Source organism: Felis catus, chromosome A3 (genome assembly GCF_018350175.1).
Source record: "Felis catus isolate Fca126 chromosome A3, F.catus_Fca126_mat1.0, whole genome shotgun sequence".
Classification (NCBI taxonomy): domain Eukaryota; kingdom Metazoa; phylum Chordata; class Mammalia; order Carnivora; family Felidae; genus Felis; species Felis catus.
Genome location: NC_058370.1, coordinates 61,311,576 through 61,336,843, shown reverse-complemented (window position 1 = coordinate 61,336,843; position 25,268 = coordinate 61,311,576). Strand labels below are relative to the sequence as shown.

Sequence of the window (25,268 nt, the reverse complement as noted above, 5' to 3'; positions counted from 1 at the left end):
CATGGAACTGTGTTAACTCAAAAGAAATCTAAGCACTCCTTAAAGACCAATAAATTAATTTTATGTATTAATCAACAGGCATTAAAACCACATGGTATTTTGGGACTCAAAATATAAACATTAGAGTAAAATGATGATTCATTTATTTTCCTGGTAGGAACGTCCAAGTTATTTTCCAACAGGAAACAAAATGAAGGCTCTTTCTATGAATAAGGCAAAAAGGACAATATATTAATGTTGCTTGCCACTGAGGTCCTACAATCATGAAAATTTTCCCTCATCTTCTAATCAAGAATAACCTCAAGATAAGTCTACTACTGATCTTAGTTCTTAAGAAAAATCAGGGGGAAAATAGGCATACCTTAAGAGGCAAAACTTCCACAGTTGTGTTTAGGAGAATATCTCCTGGATGTTCTTGATTGCCACTATGGAACAAATAACTGAAAATAAAAACATAAAAATAAAAATATGAGTCAGAGTAGACTTTACGAAGATTTAAGAAGATGCTCTTACCTCTGAGTAAGCTTTATCAACAGGACTCTGACCACAAAGCTGACAGCACCAGAACTTGGCGCAAGGGCACATTATTATGTACTCCGAATAGTTGCTGGAAGCTTCAAAACTTAAAGACTCAACATTTCGGTGATGTGCTAATTCCTTTCTTTAGAAGGGTCATGTGTATTGCTTAGCATAATAATGTATTTAACAGGTTTTTTTTTTTTAAAGGACAGTTTTATGTTGCTGTTTATACTCCTTTACATACATAAACCTCTCAAGAAGATTAATCAAAGCTGCAGTGCCTATATAATATTACTGTATCTTGCATCAGAGAAAACTTTCACCAGGACAGCCATGATCCATGGTAAGTTCAAAGACTAGCTTTATCCAATACAAATAGTAGCCTGTAAGCAAAGTAACCAATTCTAAATATCTGAATAATTCCACTTATCAGTATGAACAAACATTTGAATAATGACTATGATAAATCTAAAATCCTCTCTGGGTATGAGAATAATATCCTCAGGTTCTGATATCCTGAAAATTAATGTGGATATGTAAGTATGGGTAGGGGGTGGTAAAAACCAGACAGGGCATACAAAGCATATCTAAATCTAAATCTAAAACTTAAGTTTAGCTAAGTTAAATGGTTACAAGTTTATACTTAGAGTCAGAAAGACCTGGATCCAAATTCTAGGACTCTCACTTAATAGAATTTTCACCTTTAGAAAGTTATATTAGCTTTCTGAGCCTGAGTTTCCTCTATACAGTGCAGAGAGTCCTACACAGCTCACATGACTATAGCAAGGAGTTGATGAGAGGCTGACAAAGTGCTTTGCGTATTAAAAATACCCAGCAGGGAACAGTTATAGTCTGGCTATGATACAGTATGTTATTTGTGGGCAAAAAATCACCTGTGATGAAACATGATTTTCAAATGTTACACAGGGTAGGGCACCCTCTAAGATTAGCTCCCTCTAAGCTACAACAAAAAATAATTCCAACATTTCCAGATAAGAGACACTCTTTTTTTTAAAGGCATCTTTGATGTGGAATGCTGCTTCCTATAGCTATGGGCCACTCATTATTTCACCTATAGGTACAACAATATGGGACTGGGGAAGCCACTTCTAAGAAAAGAGGGATGGGCAGAACTTACAGTTTAGATAGACTGATTCAGAGGTGTTCACTATGTGATAGCTTATAGCTTATAGTGAAAAACTCAATACCATCTGCAACGTTTAACATTAGAAGAAGTAAATGATGGTACAGCCCCACAATGGGATACTGTGCAAGCATTAAAATGTTTACAAATCACTTATGACAGGATAATTGCAAATACAAGACACAAATAATATACAGATCATGATGGTTTTCAAAGTAAAAAGTGCACAGAATTACCAAGAAAAAATGTGCCAAAAGGTCACAGTGGTGGTGCTGAGGCTGTGTTTTTCTCATTTTTCATCTTTTAAAATTTTTACATAATCAAAACATATGTTATATAGTCAGAAAATACTGTTCCTAACACTTCATTTATGTACTGACAAATACAACTTCTGCTTCTCCCCTTCTCAGCAAACAAGTTATTATGCAAGTTGAAAAGTGATTCCTTTTCTCTATTCTAGGAAGGGTGGGTCTCTCCAAGAAAATTCATATGTACTCTGATTTTAAAAGAATTGTGTTTTACTATCGGGGCACCTGGGTGGCTCAGTAGGTTAAGCGTCCGACTTCACCTCAGGTCATGATCTCGCGGCTTGTGAGTTTGAGCCCTGCATTGAGCTCTGTGCTGACAGCTCAGGGCCTGGAGCCTGCTTCAGATTCTGTGTCTCCCTCTCTCTGCCCCTTCCCAGCTCACATTCTGTCTCTCTCTCTCTCAAAAATAAACATTAAAAATTAAAAATAAAATTGTGTTTTACTATAAATGTATTCTCAATAGGGGCAAGTAAATGTTACCTTACAGAGGTTTACTGAAAATATATTTGTTATGAAATGTGACCTCCAGGGGCACCTGGGTGGCTCAGGTGGTTAAGCGTCCGACTTCGGCCCAGATCACCATCTCGCGGTTCATGGGTTTGAGCTCCACATCGAGCTCTGTGCTGACAGCTCAGAGACTGGAGCCTGCTTCAGATTCTGTGTCTCCCTCTCTCTCTGCCCCTGCCCTGCTTGTGCTCTCTCTCTCTTGCTCTCTGTCTCTCAAAAATAAATAAACGTTAAAAAAAAAATAAAAGAAATGTGATCTCCCATATGAGTTCTTTAGCAGATTCTTTGCTGGCACTATTTTAATTTGCTAAAAACAAACCAACAGATACGGTTTAAGACTATTCTTTACGAGATGAAAGAAAATTGTTTCTAATTCTATGATGACTCTGCTTTAAAATTTTTTGAGTACAGTCGAAATACAATGTTACATTAGTCGAAATACAATGTTACATTAGTTTCCGGTGTACAACATAGTGATTCAACCTCTCTATGTTATGCTGTGCTCACCACAAATGTAGCTACGACTTGTCACCACACCATATCACAATATTACAGTATCGCAGACTATATTTCTAATGCTGTGCCTTTTATTCCAGTGACTTATTCATTCCATAACTAGAAGCCTGTATCTCCTACTCCCTTCACCATTTTGCCTATCCCCCCACCTTCTCTCCTCTGGCAACTGGTTTGTTTTCTGTATTTAAAGGTCTGATTCTTTTTGTTTATTTGTGGGTTTTTGTTTGTTTCCTTCAGATTCCACTTATGAGTGGAATTAAATTGTATTTGTTTTTCTCAGTCTAACTTATTTCACTTAGCATAATAACCCTCTAGGTCCATCCACGTTGTCACTAATAAGATCTCATTCTTTATGTGGGTATGTAATATATATATACACCACATTTTGGTGTACTGATGGGACACTTGGGTTGTTTCCATATCTTGGCTATTGTAAATAATGCTGCAAACAGAGGGGTGCATTTATCTTTTCGAGTTAGCGTTTCCCTTTTCTTTGGGCAAATACCCAGCAGTGGCATTACTGGATCGTACTGTATTTCTATTTTTAATTTTGGGGGTAACCCCCATGCTGTTTTCCACAGTGGCTGCACCAGTCAGCATTCCCTCCAACAGTGCACAAGAGTTCCTTTTTCTCCACATCCTCATCAACACTTGTTATTTCTTGTCATTTTGCTTTTAGCCATTCTAACTGGTATGAGGTGATATCCCATTGTTTTGACTTGCATTTCCCTGATGATTACTGATGTGAGTTTCTTTACGTGCATCTGCTGGGTATCTGTACATCATCTGTATGTAATAGGAAAATGTCTCTTCAGATCCTCCGTGTATTTTTTCATCAAATTGTTTATTTTTTTGGTGGTGAGTTATAGAAGTTCTATATGTATTTTAGATATTAAAACCTCATCAGATATTTATGACTCTTTTAAGTATGGTAAACACTACCTCAAAGTACTAAGTATCACACTATATACTATGAAAATGAACATTAACTAACAACAAAAATATTACATGCTCATAAATGCAAAGAATTACTCGGAAATATTTTCCCAGTGATAGTCCACTGCCAGATACAGTTTTATACATTTAAATTCCTCTTTAGAATCAGTTTAGAGTAACAAAATAAAATTAATAACATTATAACTATGCACTGTTTCTGACCACCTTAAATAGAATTATCCTAGATGATTTTTGGCGGGTTCTAAAAACTGGATGGCCCTCATGTGAGAACATGTAACATAACTACAGAATTAGTTTTAGGGGATTACATTTAAATGTATCATAGACTATCTACAGAACACACCCAAAGCTGAGGAGAGGTAGAAGGAATCATCACTATTAAAAAACAGGGAGAAAAGAGTCCTAAATTTTGTGAAATGAACATAAATTCTGAAAAACACAAAAGGGTTACCATGGTCGTCTAAAAGTAATCCAGCATCTGTAAAACCACTGACCAGGGATAGTCACAGTCTATCAAATTTATCATTTCAGCCAAACTGCTAGGTAACTGACTAGCTCTCAGTTAAATCCTAAGGGATAGCCAATAATAAGGACATGAAAACTAACTTTATATTTTGAGAGTTCCACATAAAAATAATTTTAAAAAACTATACTAAATAAATGTTCAGAAAAACTATACTAAATAAATGTTCAGAAATACCAACAGAATTTAATAAACACACTAAAGGCTGATATTATATCTGAAAACAACATACCCATTTGATTACTGAATTATAGGAAATATATTTTATAACCTAACATTTGAGACTCACTACCTCCTCACAGCTATTATACACACAAAAAAGCCATCATAAATCACACATCTTAAGACGTGTAAAACTATAAGACCAAATAGATTTTAACAGTCACCAACCTTTCTACATTGACTGGCTTATCAAATTTGAATAAGATGTAGTCTCCGGCTATTGGGGTTATAGCCCAGAAGAAATCTTCCCCCATGTAAGTTTTCTCCAGTGTATGTCCTTGGTACACCTTCAAAGAAGTAGATATCTCTGCAGGTGGGTTTACATGGATCTTAAGAAGTAATGGTTTCATGTAATCTTTATCCTAGGAGGAGAGACATGTATGCTATTAAACAACTTATAGATTATTTATACTTAAGAAGAACAATAACTGTACCCTAAATAACAAACTGTATGTGCATGAGAAAAATAAAATTAAATCACCAACCGTGAGTTTCTGAATTTTTCCTGATAGAGAAGAATGCAGACCAACATGTTGGAAAAGGGAAGGTCTGAAGCGAATTCGTAGATTGGCTTTCTGTCTATCACAATGTTTCTAAAAAAAAAAAAAAAAAAAAAGTGTCACAATGCAAAGTGAAATCTTGTCCTCATCAGAAAAACCAGAAGCCCTTTTAAAGAATATTGAAAAGAAAGAGGAGCCTGGGTGGCTCAGTCAGTTAAGCGTCCAACTTTGGCTCAGGTCATGATCTCATGGTTCATGGGTTCAAGCCCCATGTCGGGCTCTGTGCTGACAGCTCAGAGACTGGAACCTACTTCGGATTCTGTCTCTCTCTCTCTCTGCCCCTCCCCCTGCTCGCGCTCTGTCTTTCTCTCAAAACGAATTAACATTTAAAAAAAAAGAAAAAAAGGAATATTGAAAAGAAAATCCAACTTCATCTCATAATTCCAAGTCATATTTTTTAAGGGTCCTCTTTAAGATATTAATAGATTTGCTACCTACTTGATAAACGGATATGATATGGAAATTTAAAATAAGTACATCTAAGAGAAGAGTTAAGGATTTAATTCTAACCATATTTCAAGATATATCAATGTAGATTTGACTTTTTTTTAAGTTTATTTATTTTGAGAGACAGAGAGCAAGCAGGGGAAGGGCAGAGAGAGGGGGAGAGACAGAATCTTAAGCAGACTCTGCGCTGCCAGTATGGAGCCTGAAATGGGGCTCAATCCCACCAAACCATGAGATCATGACCTGAGCCAAAACCAAGAGCTGGACAAAAGGCCTGCAATAATTTACTGGGTATTAAAATGCTGCATTTTTCTCAAAAGGTTTTACTTCATTACTATTATTACTAACACTAGAACAGAGGTAATATAACATTTTATTTACAAAAATTCAACTACTCAAGTGAAAAGGAGAGGGAAGGGTTGAGGATAGGAGAAGAGCAAGGGGTAGAAGGAGGGAAGGTGCGGGACAGAGAGGAAGAAGAAAAGAACAGTGCCTGAGACTGAGTCCACTTGTGCCTGAACAAAGTGGGTTAATAAACCTGTGAAAGAATGTGTGAATGCTCTGTGGGGTTTCCCAAACCACTGTCAGAGAGATATTGTGCTGGAGGCCAGCAAGTTTGCGGTGACAGTTTCCCTGACATTCTAGAGGAAGCAACTGAAGAGTTATGGGCCACAGAAAAACATGGCCTAAGAAGGAGTGACAGAATAGATAAAATTCTCCACAGGGCTGTGTGCTAAAATTTATAGATGATTTTAATTTTTACTATTGGAGATTTTCACCTCACAGGCTCATTTTAGAACCTAACCATATATTAGATAAAACTGCACAGGACCAATTAAATGCAAGTATATTGCAGAAGTATAAAGATCATATGATTTTATTTGTTTCCTACAATACAAATTCCTGTGAAGTACAAAGAAAATACAGGTCAGGACTTACATCATAAAAACAAATTGTTGAAATCAATTTATATGTAATCACTGTTGGAAAGCAGATACTTTGCTATTTGGCTATACTCTATGATTTGCTCTAAAAAAGTGATTAAAAGAGAGAGAGAGAGAGAGAGAGAGAGAGAGAGAGAGAGAGAGAGAATGGCTTATAAACACAAGACAGTGTCCTAAAAACTCACTGGCAGGTAGGATGATTAAACTATTTTAGAGAACATAATACGGTCATGAAGTCAAATTAAATGTTTGTTAGAATGAATGCTAAGTCATCCCTATGAAGACACATGCCCATAATAAATATTTCCTGTTATTACATGTCAAAATTGACTTATTTCTGAGAATGTGTATTCATTTTATTTATGATTACAGCAAATAAATAAAAATTTATTTTTTTTCCAGTGGTACAATTCAAATTGGACAAAGAAAACGTATCTAATTACTTTTTACAATAAGATCTCTATGGAAATAACATATTTGAATAATCAAAGCAAAAATCGTTCAGTTACTTACCTACCATAATCCCAAAGGTCAGCATATTAATGTGAACACTGGTTTCTTGCAAGTAATACACTAAAAGGTACTTTTCTTCCTTGCTGTTGTTTTGGTATAAAATATTACTTCTATTTTTTTCCTTATTTACAGATGTATTGGGGTCTGATACTGTCCCCCAAGCGTTTGAAAAAGGAACAATGACAGAGAGTATGAAGAAAGCTGAAACAATACCCCTGGGACAGCTATGAGAACATCTATAGCCAACAGTAACCAAATAACAAAGCCTAAAGACACTTACTAACATTTATCAGCAATTTAAAGAAGGGTGGACTTCACTGATTTACAGGGTTTTCCACTGTTATTTAAAAATCCCTCTAATTTAGGAACTTTTTGTCAGTTCAAGAAAGCAAGCAAGCACTTCAAATGTTAAGTGAAAACACTTCATTCAGCTCTTTAACTGTTCATTTATAAATTCTGGCTCCCTGAAAGTCCCTTTCACGGGATACAGAAAAGAAGCCTCTTCCACGGTTAGAAGGCAGGAGAGGGACAGTAAAGTGTCCCTCGAACTGAGAAAGCACAGAATTTTACTCAAGGTAACTGACGTCGGGGAGGAACTGACTGGGATGATGATCCAACTGTGCAGTTTTTCTCTGCAAAGTCTGGACCTTAGTCCACAGATTTTACTGTGAGAGGACACACTGGAGTGAGCAAGGGACATGTAGGGAGGTCAACGGGTGTACATGCACTAATTGACAGCTAACCTTTAAGTAGATCTTGTGGTACCTGTGCATGAGGAAGGGGAAAGACTGTATTATCTCTAAGAGATACATGCGAAGCCAAAACAAGCCTCTCGTCAGCCCAGCCTTAGCCGGCACTTCTAACCTATGTATATTAATCACCATGGGGCCTTGAACATGTAGCCCCAAGAGAGATGATAGAGTGAACGTGAACACAATGATGGGCCAAAGATGGAGGCCGTGTGGTCAGCACTCCTACATCCACCCTCATAAGAAATTAACTTACTGCATCTTTCTCAGGGTTGCAGACTTTTACCCAGAGTATATGGTCCAAGAGCCAATCAATGGGTTTCTCCTTATAGAACATGAATATGAATTCCACAATCATAGTGAGGTCTGGTGCTTGAAACATTTTACCTGAAAAAAACATTCTCAGTCAATAGCTTTCATAAAGAAACCAAGCAACAAAATGGCTTAAATAAATGAAATCTATACAACAAATAAAGCTTGTGCTCTCAAATACAAATCATTATGAATAATTTCCCTACTTGTCTTATCAAAAGCAAACAAACTTGCTTTAGCTAAACATTTCTGGGTTGTCACACAACTACGAAACTCCTGACTTTCTCCATCACAAAATCTATCATACAACTACTGGCTCAAGAAGCAAGTCAGAGATTTTTCCTTTGTGTCTTATTAACATTCTTCCCATTAGAAAAAAAGGAACTTTAGGATCCTTTAGGTTTAGGTAAAAAAAAACCCAACAAACAAAACATTTAACCTAATAAATAAATGCAAAAAACAAGGCATTCCAATTCTGCCTTCACTGAAACCTTCACAAAGATGTTTCTGACTCTTAAGTTTTGAGATAAATGATCAACAAGGTCAAAGGCCTAGCCTCTAATATTTAAAGTACTACAAGAAGTGAAATTTTATCCTGTTTCTTAAAACCTGTAAACTTCCTGAAATTCTTCAACTTTAAACATATTCTAATTGTATAATTTATGAACTTTAGTGAGAAAAAATTTTTCAATGAGAACCTTGTCTATGAAAGTAACAAATGATTATGAATGAATCACTGTCAAGTACTACATCAAATACTAGGTATTCATACTAGAAAACATTTAGTGTGGCATTCTTTTTAAAAGAACCCCAATGCTGCAAAAGCACTGGGCCATAAACAGGGAGCTGGAGGTGTCAGAGAAGAAATCAGACATGCTCAGGACCATGGCTGGCTTTACGTGTGTACACAAGAAGCCAGAAGGGCTGCCTGGAGAACTCCACAGCAAATACTACAACCTTAAAAGTACCCAAATACTATTTTGGGTTGATTTTCATCACTTTATACATGGAAGTTTACCTAAATTAAATTTCCTCAAAAACAATCTATTTCCAGAGAAAAAAAGACAGTTTGAAGGTAAAAGAAATTAGTTTACCATTACAAAAGTCACAGTTATTTCTGAAGAGTAGATAAATCTGACACTTTTCTTACCAATGAAGCCCAGCTGGGAGAATTCTAGTATCATCCATTCCTCAGAAGAAAGTTGAAGTGCAAAATTTTTTATAGTGTTAAAGTAATTCTGTTTGACAATAATATCATCTTCAAGCTAAAGAAAGTTGATCAGATTAATAAATCAAAGAGATGGAAAGGTTTAAAGGACATTCTTTATTATAAGAAAACTCAAGCATACTTTTAAACACAAATCAAGAAAACAATGGTCAAAAATGATGAAAATATAAAAATAAATTTTATTAAAAGAAAACGAGGAAAATAAAATGGAAGAGGCACACATAGCAAGTCACCTAAACCACTCCGTTACTATGGGAGATCACAGCACCACTCCACGAATTACTCTTTTCTGGTCCTTTCTGAGCACCCAACATGACTTCACACTATCCTTTTTTACTTTTCAAAGGAGAAGAATTTTTGTGAGCCATTAATTTTTTTTTTTAATTTTTATATAATACTTGTTCGAGGTCAAAGAAAAAGCCAGCAGCTTTCCTTCTCTGCCCTCCACCCTGCTAGTTGAGGTAACCAATGTTAAAAGTTGGGTGTGCATCTATTTGCTACCTCTTATATGGACACACAGCACAAAAAGGTAAACACGCACTTGCCCATCCACATGTACGTTTTTATAATAAGGGATCATATTATCAAACTGTCTTTTGTCTCTTAATATATCATGAATATCTTTCCAGGTTGATATTTACTAAATGTATAATATTCCATGTTATCAATGTGAAACAATTCATTCAACTCTTTCTTGATCATAGACACACATCTAGCTTATTTCTCATTTTTTGCCAATGCAAACAATGATGTAATAAATTTGCTTATATTTACATATTACTGCTTTTCATTTCTGTAGGATAGATTCCTGAAAGCTCGCTTCTTGTATTTTATTTTTTTAATGTTTATTTATTTATTTTGAGAGAGAGAGAGAGAAAGAACACACAAGCGGGGTAGAAGCAGAGAGAGAGAGGGAGAGAGAATCTCAAACAGGCTCTTCACTAACAGCTTGGGGCTCGATCCCACAAACTGTTAGATCATGAACTGAGCCAAAATCCAGAGTTGGATGCTTAAGTGACCAGCCACCCAGGTGCCCCTCACCTTTTGTATTTTAAAAGTTATTTTCAAAATACTTAAGAAGCTGTAGCAATTCAGAGTGCTAGTTAATTCCACACAGTTGGCCCATGTGTTATTCACACTTGGGATTTTTACCAATTCAACTGGGAGTTGACAAAAGATCAAGGATCACAAGCATATGCAAAGACTTCCTCCCCAGAATCTCCTCTCATAAAAATTTTAAGTCACAAGATGATTTTAATGACCTTGAAATTTTTTTTTTCCTTTTCTTAATGTCACATTATCACTTCCAGTTACCTGCCAAGCAATTTTCACTTATTTTAGTATTTATATTTTTCAGGTATTTAAGTCCTACAAGCTTTCTTCTTCCTATCTGTGAAGAAACAGTAGGAGTACTTGGAAAGACATGATAATGACTCACCAAATATTTATTGAGCTTCTATTGTGTTCCAGACACGATACTAAACCCAGGGAATAATACATCAGTGAACAGGCAAGGCATGTTTTATGCTTCAGGGAAGCTGGAGGGAAAACCAGACAAAGCACAGAGCTATACTGGCACCTAACCTTGCTTTCTGAAAAAAAGAGGTGCCTACACTCACATCTAAATACTATCTATATGGGGCGCCTGGGTGGCGCAGTCGGTTAAGCGTCCGACTTCAGCCAGGTCACGATCTCGCGGCCCGTGAGTTCGAGCCCCGCGTCAGGCTCTGGGCTGATGGCTCAGAGCCTGGAGCCTGTTTCCGATTCTGTGTCTCCCTCTCTCTCTGCCCCTCCCCCGTTCATGCTCTGTCTCTCTCTGTCCCCAAAATAAATAAACGTTGAAAAAAAAAATTAAAAAAAAAAAATAAATAAATAAATAAATAAATAAATAAATAAATAAATAAATACTATCTATACCCCAAGGAAGATGATCCCTAACATCAGGCAATTCCAAATTATTCTAATAAGTAAATTCAAAAACAAGCTATTTAAATGCACAGAGATGTAGATGAAATAGTCAAATGCCTATTTGAAATTCAATACACTAATTTTGGTTACCATACACAAATTCACATTTAAAAAAAATTTTTTTTTACGTTTATTTATTTTTGAGAGACGGAGAAAGACAAAGCACAAGTGGGGAGGGGCAGAGAGAGAATAAGACACAGAATCCAAAGCAGGCTTCAGGCTCTGAGCTGTCACCACAGAGCCCGAGGTGGGGCTCGAACTCACAAACTGTGAGATCATGACCTGAGCCGAAGTTGGACGCTTAGCCAAGTGAGCCACCCAGGCGCCCCCATAAATTTACATTTTTACATTAAATTACGAAAACTGCTTTGTTCCATTCTCACATCAAACAACTTCGCTTTTATTTCTGGGTTCTCTATTCTGTTCCATTGATCTATGTGTCTATTTCGGGGCTTATACCATGCTGTTTTGATTACTATAGCTTTGTAGTATATCTTAAAATCTAGGATTGTGTTACCTCCGGATTTGTTCTTCTTTCTTCAGATTGCTTTGGCTTTTCAGGGTATTTTGTGGTTCCATATAAATTTCAGTATTATTTGTTCTAGTTCTGAGAAAAATGCTGTTGGTATTTTGATAGGGATTGCACTGAATCTGTAGATTGCTTAGGTTGTATGGACATTTTAACAATATTAATTCTTCCATTCCATGAACATGGAATATCTATTTGTTTGTATTATCTTTAATTTCTTTTATCACTGTCCTATAGCTTTCAGAGTACAGGTCTTTCACCTCCTTGGTTAAAGTTTATTCTTAGGTATTTTATTCTTTTTGGTGCAACTCTAAACAGGATTGTTTTCTTAATTTCTCTTCCTGCTACTTTGTTATTAGTGTATAGAAATGCAATATATTTCTATATATAAGCAACTTCACTTTAAAAAAAAACTTCTTGGAAGGGCACCTGGATGGCTCAGTTGGTTAAGTGTCTGACTTTAGCTCAGGTCATGATCTCACTGTTCATGAGTTCTAGTCCCATGTCAGGCTCTGGGCTGACAGCTCAGGGCCTGGAGCCTGCTTCAGATTCTGTGTCTCTTTCTCTCTCTGTCCCTCCTTCATTCATACTCTGTCTCTCAAAAATAAATAAACATTAAAAAAATTTAAAAAAAAAATTAAAAAAACTTGGAGTACCTGGGTAGTTCAGTTGGTTAAGCATTGGACTCTTGGTTTCGGCTCAGGTCAAGCCTGTTTGGGATTCTCTCTCTCTCAATAAACTGACTCTGATACAATTTGATGACCTTATTAAATTTCACCAGTTTTACATGCATTCAGGTTTGTGTATATATTCGTGTATGTATTTAGTTCCATGTAGTTTTTGGGAGACAGTTCCATCGCGAGGATTCTTGTGCTACCACTACCCTTTATATTCACAGCCACCTCCTTCCTTCCCCACTTCCAGCATCTGGTAACCAATAGTCTGTTCTCCATCTCTACAACTTTGTCATTTCAAGAATGCCACATGAATGGAATCATACAGTATGCAACCTTTTAAGATTCAATTTTAAAGTGCCCATAATTACCTGAGATCCCAGATGTGCTGTGTATCAATAGTTTGTTTCTTTTCATTATTTAGTATTCTGTGGTATAGATGTGACACAGTTTGTGTAACATTCACCGGCTGAAGAACATATGGGTTGTTTCTAGATTTGGGCTATTATGAAAAAAGCTGCTATAAGCCTTTATGTACAGGTTTTTTAGTGAACATATGTACTTCTCTGACATCAGTGTTTTGTCGTGGCAAGAGCCATTCTTTAAAAAATCTTACATCTCAGGGAGCCTGGGGGGCTCAGCTGGTTAAGTTTTGGACTTCGGCTCAGGTCATGATCTCACAGTTTGTGAGTTTGAGCCCTGCATCAGGCTCTGCACTCATAGAATGGAGCCTTCTTCGGATTCTCTTGCTCTCTCTCTGCCTCTCCCCCACTCACTCTCTCTCTCAAAATAAACAAACATTTAAGAAAATAAATAAAATCTTACATCTCATTAGTGATCGCTAGTTTACAGAGGGAGGCTAAAAAACAAGATGCAAAATATTGTTTTTATAGTATGCAAATGCAGTATCAGAAAAAAATATATTTTTGCTTAAAAATTTTAAAAGTATAAAAAGAAATAAAAAATTAATGGTGGTTACCCATGGGAGAGGGAGGAAACAGGAATAAAAGTGAGACTTCTGGGGCACCTGGGTGGCTCAGCTGGTTAAGCATCCAACTCTTGGTCTCCGCTCAGGTCATGATCTCACAGTTCGTAAGTTCAAGGCTCTGCACTGACAGTGTGGAGCCTGCTTGGGATTCTCTCTCTGTCCCTCCCCAACTCATGCTCCTCTCTTTCTCTCTCAAAATAAATAGAATAGAATAGAATAGAATAGAATAGAATAGAATAGAATAGAATAGAATAGATAAAAGTAAAGTAAAATTAAATTAAATTAAATTAAATTAAATTAAATTAAATAAATAAAGTGAGACTTCTGTGTATCTTATATAAGTTATGATTTTGGAAATTTTTTTTTACAACTAAAAAGGATAAAAAATGCTAAAAACTGAATACAAAATGAAACAAACCAAATTTCATATCAATTTGGCAGCATGATCATACAGTATAAAGAATTATTTCCAGTTACTTTAAAACATGGTATTTTGACAATATATCCATATTGGTATATATTCTAAGGAGGGGGGAAGCACAAAGAAAATTTAAATTGCATTCATCAGTCTAATAGTAGTGACAATGGTATCATTATTTTGTAAGTATTTCAGCTATACTATAGAATAATATTATTAGGATAATGTGATAAAAAAACCAAGACTTTCAATGTAAAAGAAATACATGTATAAATTCAAAAAAGTCAAGTAAAAACCCCCAAATCTTCATTTGATTTGGGAATACTAATATGAGCTTGTAGATTTTTCTCCTGAAAAATAAAATACTCTTTCCCTTGCTAAAAGTTTAGCCTGGAAGCAAAGACACCATAACAGCAATAAGCACCTCGAGCACCTGGATTGGGGTCCTAAATACTATTTGCTTCTACATGGAAAAGAGCTCCTTAGAGAAATGGCTGATTCTAGATCTCCCATAGAAAATGTGCAAATCTTGTGCCAGTCAGCAAAGAAATGATCTAAGATTACTAGCCTTACATTGAAGGACTACAAGAGCCAATTTGAAGAGATTCCCACCAGCTTATGATGTACCAATGTAAGCCTCAATATGAATAGTGACTGCAAGGTCTAAGGGAAATCAAATATATTTAAAAATCCATGCGTTCATAACAATATTTTTTAAATGACCACCACTGGTGATTTCTAGGATACCACCTTTGAAATTTAATGAAGAGAAAGAATAGGCATTTATTCTGCCTTTCCTTTGTGAACTATTTTTCAAGGTAACCAAAGAGTTGAGGAAAAGTTCTTTACAGATGAACTCAACTTATAAGAACATTACAAATTACACAATTAGAAAATTATCACTCGGCACCTCTAATGAAATAACTGATCTGGGGAAAAATAATCAAAGAATGTGGAAATCAGAGGAGTGGCTGCTGGGAAGCTTTATAAAGACAGATGAGGCTGACACCACCAAGCCCACTGATTAGTGTCAGCATCAATACAAGTGGGGCAACCAGACATAATGTGCCTTGTTACGTGATACAGCAGGAATTACTCAGCGCCATCTCGGAAGTACCTGAATCACCCAACAAGTGTTCCAGAAGACATGGTCTTCAATTCCAAGTCGTCTGTGATACAGGACTTTATGAAAGTGTATGATTCTGTCACACGAAACTTCACTTCAAGCCAAAACGTAACATTAGCACGGGTGACATTTTTTCCACCTTTAGGAGTATGCCTGTGATGACCACAGAGTAACCTCTGGTTCTTTTGCCTTTTTTATTTATTTATTTTTTCCAAATATTTATTTATTTTTGAGAGAGAGATACAGCATGTGAGGGGGGAGCAGAGAGACAGGGGGACAGAGGATCTGAAGCAGGCTCCATGCTTTCAGCAGCGAGCCCAACATTGGGCTCAAACTCACCAACTGCAAGATCATGACCTGAGTGGGAGTCAGATGCTTAACCAACTGAGCCACCCAGGTGCCCTACTGCCTTTTTTAAAAGCACTCTCTCAAAAACCTGGGTAGGATATACTCCAACATATGCAACCATGAAGTCACACACCTAGCACTGCTAGGAATTTACCCAAGGGATACAGGAGTACTGATGCATAGGGGCACTTGTACCCCAATGTTTATAGCAGCACTTTCAACAATAGCCAAATTATGGAAAGAGCCTAAATGTCCATCAACTGATGAATGGATAAAGAAATTATGGTTTATATACACAATGGAATACTACGTGGCAATGAGAAAGAATGAAATATGGCCTTTTGTAGCAATGTGGATGGAACTGGAGAGTGTGATGCTAAGTGAAATAAGTCATACAGAGAAAGACAGATACCATATGTTTTCACTCTTACGTGGATCCTGAGAAACTTAACAGAAGACCATGGGGGAGGGGAAGGAAAAAAAAAAAAAAAAAAGGTTAGAGAGGGAGGGAGCCAAAACATAAGAGACTCTTAAAAACTGAGAACTGAGGGTTGATGGGGGATGGGAGGGAGTGGAGGGTGTGTGATGTGTATTGAGGAGGGCACCTGTTGGGATGAGCACTGGGTGTTGTATGGAAACCAATTTGACATAAATTTCATATTTAAAAAAATAATAATAAAAAATAAATAAATACATTTCATGAAGTCACACACCTAGGATAATTATCAAGTCTGGATTGAATGTCTTTCCTTCCCCACATTAATTTTTCTCCAATTTTGCCAGGTGATTTCTATCCTTCACAAACATTCAAAACTAGTATTAAACTGAGGACTTTTCAGGCTAATGTGTTTTCCCCACCAGTACTTTTTTTTCTTTAAGCTTATTTTATTTATTTTGGGAGAGAGGGAAAGGGAGAATGTGCCTGCGTGCACAGGGGAGGTGAAGACGGGGAGGAGGAGAGAGAATCACAAGCAGGCTCAGCACTGTCAGCGCGGCTCCAACTCACAAACCATGAGATCATGATCTGAGCTGAAACTAAGAGTCAGATGCTTAACCAACTTACCCAGGTGCCCCTTCCCACCAATATTTTGCAAATTATAATGAACTCACTGAGAGAATTCTATGTAAAATGAAATTATGTCAAGAATTCAATGTAAAGCTATTCCCTCTTTTTGGAGGCATGATTTTTGGGAAAATTGGGTAATTTCCAGAATGTTCACTGGATTCATCTGTGACACAACTGAAACGTTAGGAACAATCTAAATGACCAACAGTAAGGTCATTATGATATCTGAATAATGATATTTCAATGAGATTAAAAATTATTCCAGTCTGTAATTACTGGCATATAAAGATATCTATAATATGTTAAACGACAGTAAAACAGATTACAAGACAGTATGTACAGTATGATCTTGCTCTTGTGAAAAAGAGTTGTATTAAATGAGTTAATATGTGTAAAGTCTAAGTTGTAAAGAACAATGCATGACACATGGTGTAAGTGTGCAATAAATGTTAGTTCACAGCTACTGTTGTTATAACACCATATATACATGCCCTGCTTAAGGTTTTCCTTATTCTCTTTCTTAACCACGTCCTTTCCTTAATTTCCTAAATGCTTACTTTTCCTATACTCCACACCAAAAAAAAGCTTTAAGATTCCATTCTTTCCTTAGAGAGAAATTTAAAATAAAATTTAAAAGCAATATAACTACACGTTTTAAAGTTCTCTCTATAAAGTTCTTGGTCATAGTGTAAATATATATTGGCCCTAGAACAAACAGCAAGCTTCCACTACAATAATAGGAGACATGTTTAATAAAATGTTTTGAAGTTATTATTTTGAAATTAAAGACTTCTCTAAGACATTTAAAGGAAATGTACTAATTTTAGGATACCATGTTTTTACACTCATAACTCTTGTATACTGTTACATACAATGCCATATTCTGACCCTATCATCATTTACATTTCCCAGCCTGAGAACCAAGGAAAAAGGTTCATCATGCACATTTGAACACAGGTGGCCCAAGATAAAATGTCAAAGGAGACAAAGTCTGTCCTCAGTAAGTCGGCCTTCCCAGGTGATAGGAGGCTTTTCCTTCTTTCCTTCCCTCCCAAACCTATGCCAGCAGTTGCAAACCATTTATTTCCTTTCTGATTAAGGGACCCAGAGCCCTTTTTTTTACCACTCCCATCAATCAAAGTATACTTCCAGGGAAATATCTAATAAACTTTTTAACTAAAAAAAAAAAATGACAGGCATAGTGTGCAGTATCTGCATATGAACAAGGAATAAAGACCTTTGGTTAAAGAAATGAAATTCCAATTGTAATGTCACTAAGGAGAAGGAGATTTAGAAGAAATAAGAGCTTCCTAGAATTATTTAAGTTGTTGCCTATCTGACTAACTTAAAACCCACATCATAACAAACTTATTCTTATCTTCAATATAAATGTAAATGTACTGTAGCATGCAAAAAAACAAAACAACAAAAACAAAAAACCTATCCTACTGTAAGACCACCAAAAAAAAAAAAAACCTGTAAAAAAATCCTTCTTTAAATTTTGCCAAGTAACTAAACCTTAGTTCTTTTTAACAGTAGAGAGAGGGAGAATGAGAGCAGAGATGGCGGGATGAGAGAAGAAGAGGTGAGTGACACACCCACTGTCACACGGTTATCTGGAAAGATAGTGTTGGGCTAAACTGGAGAATGGAAATGCAGAGCCCGCATTATCAGTGACTATGACAGACCTTTCTGCTTTCTGATATATTGTTATCAACATATACATCTTAGAGGGTTTACACTTTCCAAACTTCCTGTTTCAATGAACATATACTCTTTTTTTTTCAAAAAAATTTTTTTTCAATGTTTATTTTTATTTTTGGGACAGAGAGAGACAGAGCATGAACGGGGGAGGGGCAGAGAGAGAGGGAGACACAGAATCGGAAACAGGCTCCAGGCTCTGAGCCATCAGCCCAGAGCCTGACGTGGGGCTCGAACTCACGGACCGCGAGATCGTGACCTGGCTGAAGTCGGACGCTTAACCGACTGCGCCACCCAGGCGCCCCTCAATGAACATATACTCTTGACACTACTTCTTCAAAAGTGTGAAAAACATGAAAGGAAAACAAAAATCACACTTACCTGAATGTAATATATTCCCTTTTCCTGAGCATACATCATTAGAAAACAATAATCCAGGTTTTGCTTTGTTCTCCATCTGAAAAAAATTTTTTCAAAAATAAGTTAGGAATCAGACTCAAATTTAGCAAAATAAGATTAGGTGTAAATATTTTAGAGTACATATTGTATGTTGTGATATTTTATAATACACACACGTATATGCACAATATATAATATACATGTATGCAAATTATCTACCCATAGATACACAGATACAGGCACACACATACGTACACATGTAGAGGAGCATGAAAGAGATTTCACTTTTCTCTAATGAAGCCTTTATCAAAACATATTCCCCAAAACACTAATCCTCAAGACATCCTGAGGAAAAATGAAGTCAAGTGTCAAGTAAATTTGGGAAGCACATATATTCTCCTTCTGGAGACATATTAATATATTAGAGGCATTGAAATAGTCAATACATTTGTTGGGAAAAACTTTTGGGGCACCCGGGTAGCTCAGTCGGTTAAATGTCCGACTCTTGACTTAGGCTTGGGTCATGAACTGTGAGGTTCATAAGTTTGAGCCCTGCACTGGGCTCTGTGCTGATAGCACGGAGCCTGCTTAGTATCCTTTCTCTCTCCCTCTCTCTCTGCCCCTCCCCCACTGGTGTTGGCACTCTCTCTCTTTCTCTCTCAAAATAAATAAACTTAAAAAAGAAAAAAACTTTTTAGTCCAATATTTTCCAAACTTTTTTGACCATAGGATCTTTTTTCAAATTTAACATTTTAATGTCTCTGGAAACTGGTGCTTCAAAAATTATACTTCGGGGATCACTGCTTTGGTGACCAGGGCTGGGCTTTGCATACAGGTGGAAATTAATAAATACTGTACTGAATGCTTAAAAACCCCAAAACATATTAAGGTTTACAATATTAAGTCCTTTCAGTGAATTCCTGGTAGCCTGCAGAAACAGACTAATGTTGAGTAAGTAAAGTGGTTGTAAAAGCTAGTTAAAAAAAATAAAAGGTTTAAATAATAAGTAAACTTCTCCAGAATATACTTTATAAACTGTTTTGAATTTAATGAGATGACTTAAAATTTTTTTTACCAAATTCAACCCTAAATTTTTTAAAACTAAAATTATATTTATTGAGACGACCAACTATGTGGACATATCTTTCAGAAAAATTCACTCAAGAAACACAGTAAGTCTCTTCCCAAAACTGTATTTTTCCTTTTTTTCTGCCTATAGAAAATCCAAAACTAATATCAATGTCTCTTAGATTACAATGTTTTTAATAACAACACATTGAAAGTTTTAAGTCCTTCAATTTGAGAGAGTCAGAGACAAATAAATTCAGTTGACTAAATACATTTATTACAATATAATTCTGCAGAACAGTATTATTGTTTTTATCACTTTCATTGAATCAGTTCTCATTTATTTTGCATACAAACATTTGATTTCTATATGAACTAGCTTCTGAATTCTATTGAAAATACTCTTAAGAAAAGTTATACCACAGAAAAGCAGTTATACAAGTTATTGAGCATACCAAATTCAACCTCTCATCAGAATTTCCAATAAAATAACCAAAATTCATTAGCTCTCACAAATTAGCTCAACCCTAAAATGTGGTACATTTCAATAAATAAGGATTACATTTATTATGTATCATACTCACAAGAGTGGGGGATCTTAACACAGGCTCACCTTACTCTTTCTTTAGAATCTCCAAATGTCTCCTTTAAGTTTGTCAGGTCAGGATAATAGCTTTCAGGAGGTGATATTATTTCCACCAAACCAGAACTGATTTCTTTAGAAAATCTACCATGAGAAAGGATAGCTGAGTCATTTAAGTTCTGTGGGATTTTATTTATCTTAATGCTCAACTTACTGTGCTTAACATAAAACACATCAGTAACGTATACTGTAATGGTCACATCACAGTGTCTTCAGTGAAGTAGCTCATCATTGATTTTACTTGCCAGAAAATGCAAATTTTTCCAATAACAAAAGGGTTTTGGTGGGGGTTTTTTTGCTTTTTTTTTTTTTTAAATAATGCTTTAAAAACAGTGTAAAATGCTACTATCCTTAGAGAAGCATAGAAATCCTGGGCCAACTGCAGATACTATATTCCTAAAAAGTATCAGAATTTTTAAAAATCAAATCAAGGTATCACAGAAAATAGAGAATTGAAAAAAAAATAAACTATTGACTGTGTGTCTCTATATATGTATGCAAAAACCAGTTATTCCACTTTCAGAAAGGCTTAGTTGTGAGTTATAGATTATATGTCATTCTAAAGTAGTCATTTCTCAACTGGGGCCATCCTGTCCCCCAAGCAGACGCTTAGCAATGTCTGGAGGAATGTGGTGGTCCTAACTGTGGGTACTACTACTGACATTTAGTGGGGAGACACCAGGGATGCCGCTAAATATCCTACAATGCATACAACATTCCTCACAACAAAGAATTATCGAGCCCAAAAGGTCAACAGTGCCAAGGTTGAGAAAATCTGTTCTAAGGTTTTTATAAGGAGCTTTACTAACTCAAATGTAATTTCTTTCACATTTGCATTCTCCCTTATTTAGTTTTTGCCAATCTCCACAAAATTCTTGTGCAGCTACCTGCCTTCGCACATATGTCCTTTGTGCTTAAATGTACCTTTTTCTGGGCTTGGTTTTCCTATACATTGAGGAAGAAGAGAACTGACAAAATCACAGCTTAAGCCCCAGAGACCTGTCCACGTGCTCTGTGGGAGGAGGGGCCAATAGTTACTGCCTTGTTCCTATATTTAAGGAGGCTATACTAAACTGTATTTATATAAAGGCTGCCAAGAAATCGAGCACTTGAGGGAAAAAAAATCTAACAAATGCACAATTCTGAACTCTGCATATATTTTTTAAAATCTCTGGTTTTAGCATTTTGATGGACAAAGAAAGAGCTGCATTATTTTAAATCTAGAGTTGGCAAGTAATTGTTGCTTCTTTTTGTCTTTTTTAAGTTAAAGATACATTTTTGGGGCAAAAACATAAAACTCAGTGAAGAAACCCTTATCAAGACTAGTTTTATGATATCACTATTAAAACTATGAAGATGATATAAACACTAATATCTGAAACTTACTAAGATTTCCACCTGTTACCTGCTAAGTGCCTTGCTCACAGCAAACTGTTACTCAATTTTTGCAAAACAGTACAGATTCAGCCATAATTTAGCACTGAGGTTTGAAACTGCTGCAAGACTATCTACCCTGACAGCAGAAGCTTTTTTCTTGGTCAACAGACTCTCTCTATATTCACTATCTTCAAGATTAAGAATTTATTGGATAGGGTCATATATGTAGGACATTCAAATCTTTTCTATATTGCAATACACCAATTTATCCACCATCAGAAAACTGGATATATATGCACCTACTTTATGATAAGGTTAAAGACCAATTATAGATGGCCCAATGAAAAATGAACTTCACAGAGAAAGGAACTATAAAAAGAAAGCATTTTCTTTTAGCAAAAAGCCAAGAAGTAACAGTAACTAAAAGATCATTTTCATATTTAACAACTTACTCTTTCTCCAGGTTGGCTACAACACTGTGTACATAATCACTATCTGTCTGGGAAAAAGAAAAAAAAATTGTATATACATTAATGTTTTTAAATTTTTATTTAACTTTTGATAATGAATTCAAATAAATAATTAACAGCATTCAATTAAAGCAGTGCACTAACATTTCAGACAGCTTATGGATTTGCATTTCTACTTTATTCTACTTTATTGAACTACGATATATCATTGAGTACTTACTAATACAATAAGCAGATGTCAGTTTTATTACCTTCAACTGTCCTTGTTCGATTCAGTAGAAAAAACGGAGTACAGAAATTATTTCTACCTCTTCTCAACTATCCAAACTAGAAGTAGTGAATAAATAATGGAATAAACAATAGAGAAAGATTTTTCCATTTTTATTTAAAAAAATAAAAGGCAGGAGGAGATAATATCTTAGCGACTCTGACATTAAATGATGAAACTATGTAATAAAAAGCAGTTATGGTCTGTATTATTATGATTCTCATTATTAGGCTGATAATGATTAGAACCCAAGTCAAAAAGCACTTTACACACAGTTAGAATTATATACAAATAAAGATCTAATACCCCCTACCAATTTTAAATACAGTCACAGTTTATATTAAAATGCTAAAAAGAATCAATCATACAAAAAATACGATCTATGTTATAGATTGACAAAACACTTAATACTTGATAAAAAGAAAACAAACCAAAACAAAAAGATAAATTTTGGAAATTACAAAACTATTAAGTTATAAAAAGTTGTGGTATAGAAGATGGTCTATGAAAGTATGTTAACTTTAATTTCTGTTGACTGCAAGTAATTCCTATTTTTATTGTTAAATTTAAAGACTTAAGAGTGAGACATTAAGACCACATTCTTCAAACTCTTAACAACTATGGAGATACAACTGGCACACCGCTCAAAATCTTCTGTACTTCCCCTATATGAACCAAATGTCAGTGATCTCTTTTGAAATAATTTATCACCAATATATGTAACTAATGAGTATCTTTTCACACATCAGCTATTATTCTGGAGAATATGATCAAGGTTGGTTTATATAGATATTAATACATTTAAAACAAATTAAAAAACAACCTGGAATTCAATTTGTTAAGCATTTATTGAGGGCCAGTGATTTGCCTATCCAAGGAAAACAGGAATACAGAGATGAACAAGACCACCTCCCTATTCCCAGTTGGCTGTCCAAGAGGTAGGTCAAGAAGAAAAAGTAAATGTAGATTCATTAAGTAATGTGTAATAATACGTATGAAATTCACATGAGCCAAATCTAATATTATATGTAATCCTTCTGCTGTAATCCTTATGCTAATCAACAGAACTAACAAAAGGTTTGCTTAAACGACTGTAATTGATATCACTTTTCCACCAGAGAATAAATCCTTTCTGGTATCAGCTAAGGGAATTCTGGGAATCTTCTGAAGAAAGCTAAATGTATAACTGGCCTAGAAACAGCCAGGCAAATCGTTATCTTCATTATACAGTTGTGGTTGGAAACTGTTCTTGCCTCTCCCCCACTCTTAAATGTTGATAATAAGATAGGCAATATCAGATCTCTGGGGCTTGCTTGCATTAAATTAAAAGAGAGCACTTTTTCCTGGATCTTTTTTAAAGGCGTGTGGAGACTTTTTCAAAGGCAATATTATCACTCAATTCTGGGAATGCATCTACAAATATACAACTGAGATATGTGTATTCTAGGGGTATGTGAATGGTATATACGTGGGAAAGGTGGGAAGGAAAGTGGACATACATAGAAAAAGAGCATTTTTTCCTGGAGAATCAAGTGTTCCTCATGGTTAAGTAAAATTAAGTATTTTATATCAAAACTATATGCTATTGTATTAGTATGTATATGCATTATTAATACATACTACAACAGGGATGAACCTTGAACACGTTCACATTTGTTCAATGTGTGACCACATATTATATGCCTTTACTTGTATAAAGCATCCAGAATAGAATAATCTACACAGATAGAAAGTAGATTAATGGTCTCCTAGGGCTGGGGGGAGAAGGGTATTAATGGGTGATGGGTAAGGTGTACAGAGTTGTTTTTTGGGGTGATTAAAATGTTTGAAAATTGAGATGGTGGTTGCATAGCTGTGACTTTAGGTAAATTACAAAAAAGTGATTTAAAAAGTTAAATGTAAAAAAATATTAAAAAAGAATGTTCTACTTTTCTATTTTTGATATATTTCAGGGAGTGCAATATGCTATTAATAGCATATATGTGTGATTTGTAAATATCTATGTACAAATTGGGAATACCTAATCAACAGGATGCTTAACAGAAAAGCTTAGATCATATTGCTGCACTGGACCAGTCCTGGTGAGACAGAGCACAGAATACTGCACTCCAAACCAGCAGAATGCACATTGTTTTCATGGAACATGAAACATGGAACACTCACCAGGATAGATCACATGTTAAGCCACAAAACAAGTCTCAATAAGTTTAAGAAGACTGGAATCACATCAAGTATCTTTTCCAACCACAACTATATTAAACTAGAAATTAAATGCAAGAAGAAAACTGAAAAAAACCCAAATACGTGGAGAGCAAACAATCAATGGGTCAAATAAAGAAATCAAGTAGGCAATCAAAAAATAGCTTGAGACAAATGCAAATAGAAACTCGATGTCCCAAAATCTGGGACACAGCAAAATAAGTTTTAAGAGGGAAGTTCGTAGTGATACAGGCCTCCCTCAAGAAACAAGAAAAATCTCAAATAAGCAATCTTATTTTACATTTAAAGCAACTAGGAAAAAAGAAAAAAAAAGGCCCCAAGTTAATGGAAGGAAATAATAAAGTTCAGGGCAAAAATAAATGAAATAGAAACTAAAAAGTAAAGGTCAATGAAACTAAAGCTGGTTCTCTGAAAAGATGGACAAACTTTTAGCCAGATCCATCAAGAAAGAGAAAGCCTAAATAAATAAAATCAGAAATGAAAGAGGAAAAAAAAAAACCCATATCACAGAAACATAAAGGATGTTAAGAGAATACTATGAACAATTATTTACAAA

General features: G+C 35.4%; 1 protein-coding gene across 6 annotated transcripts in view; it reads right to left on the bottom strand.

The window, feature by feature from the left end:
- Nucleotides 1–25,268, bottom strand: part of MGAT4A (alpha-1,3-mannosyl-glycoprotein 4-beta-N-acetylglucosaminyltransferase A) — a 123,454-nt gene that overhangs the window by 12,733 nt on the left and 85,453 nt on the right. For 5 of the 6 annotated variants that reach the window (XM_045054101.1, XM_023251617.2, XM_023251620.2 and 2 more), the window contains exons 6-13: nucleotides 22,207–22,253; nucleotides 20,348–20,461; nucleotides 18,649–18,724; nucleotides 9,372–9,486; nucleotides 8,166–8,296; nucleotides 5,182–5,289; nucleotides 4,865–5,058; nucleotides 362–440 (exon numbers count right to left, since the gene is read on the bottom strand). In XM_045054101.1, the coding sequence (XP_044910036.1) occupies nucleotides 362–440; nucleotides 4,865–5,058; nucleotides 5,182–5,289; nucleotides 8,166–8,296; nucleotides 9,372–9,486; nucleotides 18,649–18,724; nucleotides 20,348–20,461; nucleotides 22,207–22,253 (864 nt within the window). The remainder of the gene's footprint in view (nucleotides 1–361; nucleotides 441–4,864; nucleotides 5,059–5,181; nucleotides 5,290–8,165; nucleotides 8,297–9,371; nucleotides 9,487–18,648; nucleotides 18,725–20,347; nucleotides 20,462–22,206; nucleotides 22,254–25,268) is intronic. The other variant, XM_045054102.1, reaches the window with a different exon arrangement.